Source organism: Anneissia japonica, unplaced genomic scaffold (assembly GCF_011630105.1).
Source record: "Anneissia japonica isolate Jap-2015-1 unplaced genomic scaffold, ASM1163010v1 scaffold288016_len413324_cov198, whole genome shotgun sequence".
Taxonomy (NCBI): Eukaryota; Metazoa; Echinodermata; class Crinoidea; order Comatulida; family Comatulidae; genus Anneissia; species Anneissia japonica.
The window spans coordinates 101,809-112,883 of NW_022739618.1; the positions used below are offsets into that span (position 1 = coordinate 101,809).

General features: G+C 33.3%; 1 protein-coding gene across 2 annotated transcripts in view; it reads right to left on the bottom strand.

The window, feature by feature from the left end:
- LOC117117946 (retinol dehydrogenase 13-like) overlaps nucleotides 1–8,394 on the bottom strand; it is a 15,619-nt gene extending 7,225 nt beyond the window's left edge. The window contains exons 1-2 of one of the 2 annotated variants that reach the window (XM_033262428.1): nucleotides 6,564–8,394; nucleotides 5,720–5,959 (exon numbers count right to left, since the gene is read on the bottom strand). In XM_033262428.1, the coding sequence (XP_033118319.1) occupies nucleotides 5,720–5,959; nucleotides 6,564–6,723 (400 nt within the window). In that variant the 5' untranslated portion in view covers nucleotides 6,724–8,394. The remainder of the gene's footprint in view (nucleotides 1–5,719; nucleotides 5,960–6,563) is intronic. The other variant, XM_033262429.1, reaches the window with a different exon arrangement.
- Between the last annotated feature and the right edge of the window lie 2,681 nt (nucleotides 8,395–11,075).

The window sequence follows — 11,075 nt, forward strand, 5'->3', positions numbered from 1 at the left end:
TTCCTCGTTCTAAACTATTTTTGAAAAATTCTTTCTTAACTACTTGAACTTTCATATTATTTACTGAGTGGCCAGAAGATGCAAAATGATTAGCTACGGGTTTTTGGGTGAGTTTGTGTCTGATGTCATGTTTATGACCATGAATCCGTTATCATATTAAAGTGTTTGTCCTGTTTGGTCAATATAGAGAGCATTAGAGCAAATATTACATGATATAGCCATGATCCATGATATAGCATATACTAGGTTGGATGACATGCAGTTATAAGTGCCTGTTATGTTGAAATTGTTATTATTAGGTCCTTTGACAATGTTACTGGATTTGATATGTGGACAGAGTTTTGCAGGCCTTAGTATTGCAAGGAAATGTACCATGGTTGATGTTAGAGGGAAGCTTACTTTTAACTAAATGTTGTTTTAGGTTAGAGGGCTGTTTAAAGGCAATGACAGGGTTGTCTTTAAAAATATCATTGAGGGCTTCATCATGTAGGACAATTATGAAACATATTAAGGCATTCATTTTTGGTTGTTAGATGTAGGCCTGTATAATCATAGAGGAATAATATGTATCAATCAAACATACGGTTAAGAGGCATGAGACGCATGTGTATCGATTTCGAACGTCTAGATGAATGAGTCTGACATGAGTGGGGGACTAGCTCAAATGGTAGAGCGCTCGCTTAGCATGTGAGAGGTACCGGGATCAATGCCCGGGTCTTCCATACTATTTTATTTTTAAAAAGCGTTATAGTACAGTACAGTACTACTAATAACCGAAAGGTCCACTGATTAATCTCAGATAAGAAAGTATAATACATACTCCAAGTATGGTCTATGTTGGGTTACAAAAGAGCCCATTAAGTTTTTAGGAATCTACCTCGGTCATGACCAAGAATTATGCGAACAAAAAAAAATTGGACAGACAAAATGTTTAGCCTAGAAAGACTTCTAGACACATGGAATAAGAGAAACCTTTCTTTTCTGAGTAAAGTTTTAATAATAAAGACACTTGGTTTGTCAAAACTGATATATATTTTAATGTTAGCATTATTAAAACGCCTGAAGAAATAATTAAAAAAACTAATAAATTAATTTTTTAATTTTCTATGGAGTGGTAAAACAGAGAAAATAAAGAGAACAACATTATTTACAGATTATAAATATGGTGGCTTAAAAATGGTAGACTTCCAGTCTCAAATAAAGTCTCGACAAATAAGTTGGATTAAAAGATTGCTTAACATAGACATGGGCAAATGGAAAGAAATACTATTGTTTTATTTGTCCAAAATTGGTCCTGTTGAATGTTACCTAAATATGTCAAATTTAAATGATCCAAAAGGTACAATCTTAAATAAATTGCCTTCTTTTTATAAAAAAAAAATGTTAGAGTCCTTAACTGTCTATAACAAGACAAAACAACTTCCCAAATCAATTAATGACATTATAGAACAAAACCTATGTGGAAATGATCTAGTTGACTAAAAAAAAACAACCTTTGTACTTTAAACATTGGATTGACTCTGGCTTTGTGAAAATCAAAGATATCTTAAATAAAAATAAGTTTTTGTCTACAGATACGTTAGTAAGAAACCTAAAGAAAAAAACAAAACTGGTTAGCCGAATTTTCCATGCTAAAGAATGCGATCCCATGTAATTGGAAGAGCATAATAAAAAAAATCAAAATCCGGACACTGCTCCCGCTACCAATATAGATAATAACACCCTTATTATAATAAGCAAATTAAAAACCAAAGACATATATAAAAGTATAATTAAAAACAAATGCACATTTCCATCTACTGCGCAAATAAATTGGGAAAGAATATTAAATAAAAAAGTTGCATGGGAAAACATTTGGATAAAAAGGGTCATCAAAACAAAAGAAAGGAAGCTCGCACACTTTAATTTTGGATTACTACTTGGAAATCTACTAACAAATAAAAGACTTTACAAGTGGAACGTCATAAATACTGACAAATGATTTTTATGTAATAAAGTTGAAGATGAAAAACATTTACTCTATGAATGTGTAAATGCCCAAATTGTATGGGATTCAATTAATAGATTAATCACACCAGTAAATATAACAGTTGATAATGTTATAACTGGAACAAATAAACAGTATATAAGTAATTTCATTACTGTAGGTTCATTCTGTTTGTATAAAGCAAAAATTCTGAAATCTCTGAAAAAGTGGAACTTTAGTTCAATCAATACTCTGTTAATGAATGAATTACATTTGAGATACCTGATATGACATAATTTAAAAAATTACCATTACACAATGAAGATATTTTATTTATGTGTGAATATATTTCTTTTCATAAAAATAAAAGGAATACATTCATAAGAATATTAAAGGCCTAGTAAATCGACATGTGGTAAATGTATGATGAAATGTTTAACTGTTAAAAACAAAATATAAGAAAACTGATTCTAGTATCACAATTACGGTTACCTCCTTAATTTCAGCTATGTAATTATTAGTTGAATGAACGAAAATTGGAATAAAAATTGATATATGGGATATATGTTTATGTATGTATATGTATGTATATATAGATACATATGTGTTTGTTTGCGTATGTATGTGTATATATATTGATGTTAGTGTGTTTATAATTAGGTTTAATATTTTCTAGTACTAACATTATTGACAGCTCCCGAAACTGGTCTATCCTATTGTTTAAAGAAGCGTTCGCTATACGTAGACTACACCCTTTGCTTAACGGTGGGCTCAGAGCTTCAGAAGAGCTTTCTTTGTTTTTGTAGGTATCTTTGATCATTAGAGTAAGAATGCTTTGATCTTTTGTTTAAATCACTGCTATGTCACCTACTAGAGGTAATGTTTTGATTGGTTAAACACTTTTGGTACTAGTGCATAATTATAAGCTTGCTAATATGGATAATTTTTTCATTCCTGATGATGACATAATTAATGTCGAAATATTGAATCCCAACACGATGGCGTGTATTTCAATACTTGGAGTATGTATTATACTTTCTTATTTGCACTACTAATAATGGTGGAAATGAATTAGCATAATGTTTTCAAATATAAGTGTAATATTAATGGATAGGCCTATAGGATATTTATAGGTTGAATACATATAAAATGAAATAATGATAATAATAATATTAATAATCTTCATATATCATTCTATATATGCCTATATCGATTTTATATATGTATTTTGATTTACTTGTTATTTTTAAATTTTAAGACAATTTTATTTTCCTATAGGCCTATTTTTATATGACCCTTGAATGCACCATACATTAGTATGAGTGCTACTGTATCAAAAGTGGATCCAATAAAGTGATTGATAGATTGAATGCATCGTTCTAGATGACGCATATGAATCGATTTAAAACGTCTAGATGAATTTGTTGGATGTAATTGGGGGACTAGCTCAAATGGTAGAGCGCTCGCTTAGCATGTGAGAGGTACCGGGATCAATGCCCGGGTCTTCCATAATATTTTATTTTTATAAAGCGTTATGCACAGTACAAATAACGGTATGCTTTCAAAGATAAGTGTAATAAATGGATATGCCTATAGGATATTTATAGGATGGAGGCATAAAATAAGATAATAATAATAATATTAATAATCTTCATATATCATTCTATATAGGCCTATATATTGATTTTATATAGGCCTATGTATTTTGATTTACTTGTTATTTTGAAATTTTAAGACAATTTTATTTTCATATATTTTTGTATGTTGCTTGGATGCACCATACACTCGTATGTGTGCCAATGTATCAAAAGTGGATCCAATAAAGTGATTGATTGATTTAATGCATCGTTCCAGAAGACGCATATCTATCGATTTTAAACGTCTAGATGAATGAGTTTGACGTAACTGGGGGACTAGCTCAAATGGTAGAGCGCTCGCTTTGCATGTGAGAGGTACCGGGATCAATGCCCGGGTCTTCCATAATTTTTAATTTTATAAAGCGTTATAGTACAGTACCAATAATAGTGATGAATGAGCATAGTGCTTTCAAAGATAAGTGTAGTAAATGGATATAATATGATAGATTGAATAAAATAAAATAGGCCTACTAATAATAATAATATTATTAATGTTATTCATATACCATTCTATTTTGATATTTTCACCGATTTTCAATAACGTTTTCAGCCATTGGCTGCTGTTTTGCATTTGTTTTATACAGTACATAAATAAATTTTTTAAAAGAGGCAGCTGATAGGTATTTAATGTGTAGGCACGCAATACGGTAAGTTTCTAATTGCGTGCCTATTTTCTTAGGATTTATCTTGCTTAATTTCTTACAGTTTTTATTTGAATTGCTCTGTATTTTTCAGTCATACGTGCAACGCTTAGGAAGGACACCGGTGTGTCCGAAAAGTTCGTTTTGAATAAATCTTATGTCTTTATTATGTCAACGTATGGAATCATTTCATTTTCATATTTGCTTATATTTATATATTTCCGTGAGACATACGTGGAACCAACTACATCGGATACTATTAATATATATATATATATATATATATATATATATATAGGCCTATATATATATATATATATATTAATATGTATGAGGCCTACATATTTATAATATGCATATATAAATATTACAATTATTTTTTTTTTTAAATTGCATAATTTTTGGTTGTTAGATATAGGCCTAGACCTATACAATATATATCAATTAAACATACGGTTGAGAGGCAAAATACCAGGCGCATTTCATGACTATAACCATGAGGAATCATTGAGGAATCATTTATAACATTATATAACCATAGAGCAGCTGACGGTTATCTATCCATTTTGAACGTTTAGATGGGATATGAACGTGTCTAACATATCGGGGGACTAGCTCAAATGGTAGAGCGCTCGCTTAGCATGTGAGAGGTACCGGGATCAATGCCCGGGTCTTCCAAATTTTATTTTTATATTTGTATGATGTGGTTTCCTGTAAATATATACCTTGCAATTTTTATTTCAGTTTCAAATTTGAAAGTTTTTTCTTTTTTTTATGAAATTGCATTTTTGGCTCTAGTAGACTTATTGTGCTGTCACCATTCACTTAAAGTATCCTGGTTCCTCATTCATCTTGGCGTAATCATTGTCCGATGGCCTATGCTTAAACCAGCTTAAACGGGCACTTGCTGCGTCGTACGACCGTCGGGCGACGAATCCGCTGCGTGTGGCGTTAGACGATGCGACGCAGTCTGCTGATTGTCGGGGGGAGTCTGAAGGTGGAGGTATTATAGCCTATACACTAATACATCCATGCCATGGTCTAAACGGATCGTCATTGAAAACTATCCGTTGTGCGCGCGTGGTAGCGATGTGTTCTCTGTTAAATCATTAAATCGCGTCGGCCGACGACCGTTGGGGGCAGTGTGTGCCCGGCTTTTACGTATAATGCAAATTCATGATCTCATAAGCCTAAAATAAGATTTATTTTATTAATTATTGACACCATATGTAATGTAATGTCGATTCAGCAAAGTGATGACATTCCTCATTGTCGAGAGTAATCAATTTTATCAAAGGTTCTGTAAATCAAAACTTATTTTATTTTACTTGTGCACGTTGTTTTTATGGGATATTAATGCCTTATTCGATCCTTTCAATTAAAGCAATTATCATTGTTATTTAATTTTGGAGATATTTTTTTTCAGATTTGATAGCTGACAGTACATCATTAGGCCTAATTTTAGAAATACGTACCTGAAATTCCTGCGTTGTTAATCAAAACATCAAGTCTTGATTCCTCTTGCGTTGTTTCATCGACGAACTTCCGCACTGACGATAAAGACGAAACGTCGAGGTGTTTTACGTACACTTCCTCACTCTTCGTTGTTGCACGAATGTCGTTGGCTGCCGCCTGGCCTTTCCTTACCGATCGACAGGCTAATATCACCTTTGCCCCCCTGCTAGCAAGATCACGGGCAGTTTCTTTACCGATACCTAAATAATAATTACACGTGTGTAACCAATCAATCGATTAATCAATCAATCCGTCTGTCCGACCTTTCAACTAACTAACTGACCGACCGACCTTTCGATCCATCAATCAATTATTAATCAGTCAGTCGATCAATCAATCCAGCAAGCAATCGTTCAATCAGCGAGTCGGTCGGTCGATTGGTCGGTAGTCAGTCAGTCAATCAATCAATCAATCAATCAATCAATCAATCAATCAATCAATCAATCAATCAATCAATCAATCATCCAACCAATTAACCAACCAATCAACAAATCAATCAATCAATTAATCAATCATTTAATCAATCGATCTATAATCAACAAACCAATCATCCATTCGATTAATTAAAGTTTCCGGTAAAATGTTATGTTCTTGGCTTTCTGATGATGCATTCACACTTACAAACTAGTGTCGAACAATAACTTTGGAATCTGAACTCCTAGCAATGACGTAATACGTTGCTAGGAGCTGGAGCAACGTGTTAGAAAGATCAATCCATGTACCTAACTAGCTTCTCCAAAACTATCATTGTACTAACATTGAATTGATCGTTAGTTATCCATACCAGGTTCACCCGCCTCTTACCTGAACTTGCCCCAGTAATGATCACTGTTTTACCCTTCATGTTCCGTTTGCTTGGACATCGAATCATCAATGATCTCACCCGTTGGTAGACCCATGCTAATACCATACTTCCAGTAATAGCAGCACTTGAAAAGAGTAGAATATATGCAACGGAAGACATCTTGAGACGTTGCAACAGGTTGCTGATCTGATCATACACCACTTTGAGTACTGTAGTAAAACTCCTGTCTTAACTATTTTTATTTATTGCGTTTTTTCCACAAATTATTAACGATATCATACCGTAGGTCAATGGACCAAAAATGCATGGGTCCGAAGTTCGCCCTAATGTCAATATGTATTCATCAATGGAACCAACGTGGAAGCTACGACATTGAGTATCGGTATCATGGCTACACCTCTACAATTATTATAATAATTGTACTTAATCGAAGTTATGACAGTTTAGAAAAAAACATGCTTAAGTTCATTTAATTTGTGAGAAAGATTTACATATTTCTTATTGGAAAATTTAATAGCAGCGGCGGCTGAGCAAACAATTCTAACGAAACAATTAATAAAATATATATGTGCGCTAACAAGGTGATTTAATAATAATTCTTACCGTATTATTAGAGAATAACCAAGGAGGTTAAAATATTTATTTTAACCTCCTTGGAATAACCAACTAAAAATATCATCAGAAAATAATTTGTGGAGATAAATACATATTTTTTAGGTTCTACGACAGTTTCTTTAACAAAGGAGATTGAGACTCTTTTTGAGTCTTTGATAAACTCTGTAAAAATTGTGTAAAAAGAGCGTGAAAAAACGATCAGAAATCAAGCATGTTCAAGCATTATATAGGCCTACAGTATTTCAAGATTTGTATTACTGAGTATAATTTATAAACCTTACTATGTTTAACTAATTTATTTTTTTCTCTCTCTCTTTCTAATTACTTATGAACTATGTGTATTAACACAAATATTTGTGTTGTTCATTTTGCCAATTGACCTGTGTTCTTAATTTTCATAATTTTTTAGTTTTAAGTTTTCCTGTGTATATTGTTTTCTTGTGAACTCACCAATCTTTATTGAGTGCTACCGATTTAAAGGTGTATTTTTAAATAAATATTATTATTAGACTTATTCGGATATTTAAAGTACTTGGGAATATTGAATCATAAAAGACTGAGGGGTAAATAGAATGTAGGCCTACTAAGGAATAAAAAATAAACGTTAAAGTTCCTAGGATTGGCTTGCACATAGCACTTAAATCTGATTGTACAGTACTGTAGTAGTAACACCGCCCACAATCGGCGAGGCAATTCATTTGCAAAAAAATCTGGAGTGCGCCCCCTTTATAGGTAGTAGTGTTTAAGATTGCTTAGACTTTTATGTTGGGCTGCATGTACATATACTAAAGTTGTATGTGTGTACAGGGTGATGGGGCGGGTGTGTATATATGGGGTGGTGGGGTGGGTGTGTTTATTGGTTATGTGAAATTGCTTAGACTAGTAATTTTGTTCTTTGTAGACTGGTTTATTTAGTAGGTTTTTGTTGCTTGGTTTATCTGAATTTGTTATTTTAAACGCACCGTCCATTGACGCGTGCCACTGATGTAAAAGTGTATGTTCGAATAAATTATTGTTATTATAGGACACCTTTTTAAAAGATTAGTAGCAAAGATCTTATAAGGTTACTATACGATCTTTGATTAGTTGTAACTTTGCTAAAACATGCACCTACGCCTATACGGTAACATAATGCATTCTTGGAAATTAAACATGATATAGCCTATTAGAAATCACTGTTTTAAAGATAATTATTTTTATTATTTGTGAAAGAATTCTAATCGGTTCAATAAATACGGGGTTCAGTCACGTGCGAAATGCAGTCTCACGTGCCCAATGCTGTATAAACATGTGTTTATCAATAGAGGTAAAAATATATTCCCCCTTACCTCTAACGTAATATTACATCATAGATATGTCGAATGAATGTTATATGAGCGAGTGGGTGTGTTAAATTGTATTCCGGTAACAAATTAATCAATATATCCAGGATGATGATAACTGCTAATCTGGGGACGTAAGACTTATCATCCTCCCCAGATTATTTGGATAATGTTGTTGCTGTTAACGACGACGATCGACGAAGATGATGATGATGGTGACGGTGATGAAGATGATGATGACATCGAATGGATTTATATGAACGAGTATGTTACATTGTTTTCCGGTAACTTGATAAAATATATCCAAGCAGTGATAAGACTTACCATCCTCCCAAAAGTTTTTTTATGATGATGTTGTTGTTGACGATGATGATGATGATGATAATAATGATGATGATGATGGTGATGATGATGATCAGATGATGATGATGATGATGATGATGATGATGATGACGATAAATAAGATGTGATGGTTGTGATGGTGGTGGGAATGAGGACATTTGCAATTGATTTTGACGCTAACAAATGTTGGCGATTGGTTGGTTGAAAGATTGATGAAAATGATGATAATAATAATGATGATCAATGATGATGATGAAGATGATAATGATGATGAAGACGGAAATGTTGATGCTGATAATGGATGATGATTATGATGATGATGGATGATGATGATGATGATGATGATGATGGATGATGATGATGATGATGATGATGAAGGTGATGATGATGATGGTGATGAAGGTGATGGTGAGGATGATGATGATGATGATGTTGATGATGATGATGACGATGATGATGAGGACGATGACGATGATGATGATGATGATGATGATGATGATGATGATGATGATGATGATGATGATGATGATGATGATGATGATGATGATGATGATGATAATGGTAATAATGATGAGTCCGACCCTCTTGGTTGATGGGTTTTTTTTCAACTGGGTTTTTAGCCGTGGAACAAACATACAGTCAGATTGATGAGGCTGACGCGGGCATCATTTTTTTTAATGAGGAAAGGCCAATAAGAAATGTCGCCATTTCAGGATCTACCGTATTCTGTCGAAAAAACAAATTGCCAAGAAGTAGGAGGACACGTTTTATAACTGCTAGCGTTATACACGTGATATAATAATCGTCTGCGCTTCTTTCTTTAACTTCCTTAATTCCATTTTATTACGAGACCTATGTAGGATACAACGATACGATCTTAAACATTGCACATTCCCTCAGAAAATAATATTTCACTTGAAATAACAATATAATATTAGTACAGCACAATTAAATGACAAACACAGAAAATCACAAATTGCAAAAGTAAAAATGAATATGAACCACTGGTCTCTCTAATGTAGGACAATTATTTGACTTTTACATACTCAGTCTCATGTAACACCGTAAACAACCATTTTATTACAGTATTATTATTATCTCTTATACACATCTAGATGTGTATAAGAGACAGATATATCCAGGATGATGAAAGTACAGTATATACAATACATTTGAAACTTAGTTTTCAGGGATACACTCATCAGTTCAAACTTTCAATTTTATTGATTACTAAATAGCCAAATCAATTGTTGACACATTACTAACAGGTAATTATAAAAACACATGAACATGAAAGGCCACAGTAAACCACAGTAAACGGCGATGAGAGATAGGCTTAGGCCTATGTAAGAGAGCTGCTTAGCTCAGTCGGCTAATCTGGTGGTAGCCACTGTGTGTGTGTGCGCTGAACCGCCAGAGATATATAGGTCCCCGGTTCAATTCCCATTGGTTGCTTCTCCTTGTATTTCAGCTAAAGGGCTGAAATAATAGTTACAATTGCGTTGGTCCGTGTGCATTTATGGCCCATGTGCACGTTAAAGAACACAGTACACTCTTCGGAAAAGAGTAGGGGATTGTCTCCCGGTGTCCTGACCAATCACCACCAGAAGGACCCCAATGGAAATAAGTCTTTTTCTAGACTTTTGTGGGGTACCCTTGGCATTTACACCGAAAGTACACCGAATAAATTCAATCAATATGTATTAAAATTAATCGAAGTAATATATATATATATTTAACATAAGCAAAAAGGCATGATGATGATAATAATGATGATAATGATAATGATATGATAATGATGATGATGATTATGATGACGATGATGTTAATCATGATGATGATTATGATTATATGATAAGGATGAGGATGATGATGGCGGCGACAACAACGACGATGAGACGACGACGACGATATTATACAGGTATTTTATCCGAAGTTACATGGCGATAACACTTAACAACAATACTTCTAAATATTTAATATAAATTGTTTTAATAAGAAGGCCTAATGAATGTGGTGACAAACAGCGCATTCAAATCGTTATGCACAATACATTTAGGCCTTTGACACGCAAACATAATCTGCGCGATATGATTACATGCCCAATACGAGTGTCCGCTAGTTTTAATTCTAGTTATAAACATAAAATATAGCAAATCCAGTGCTGAATCCAATACCATCAATCGGAATGTCCGCAGATGAGATATTTTGTTTTCATTTGGATTAACTTGT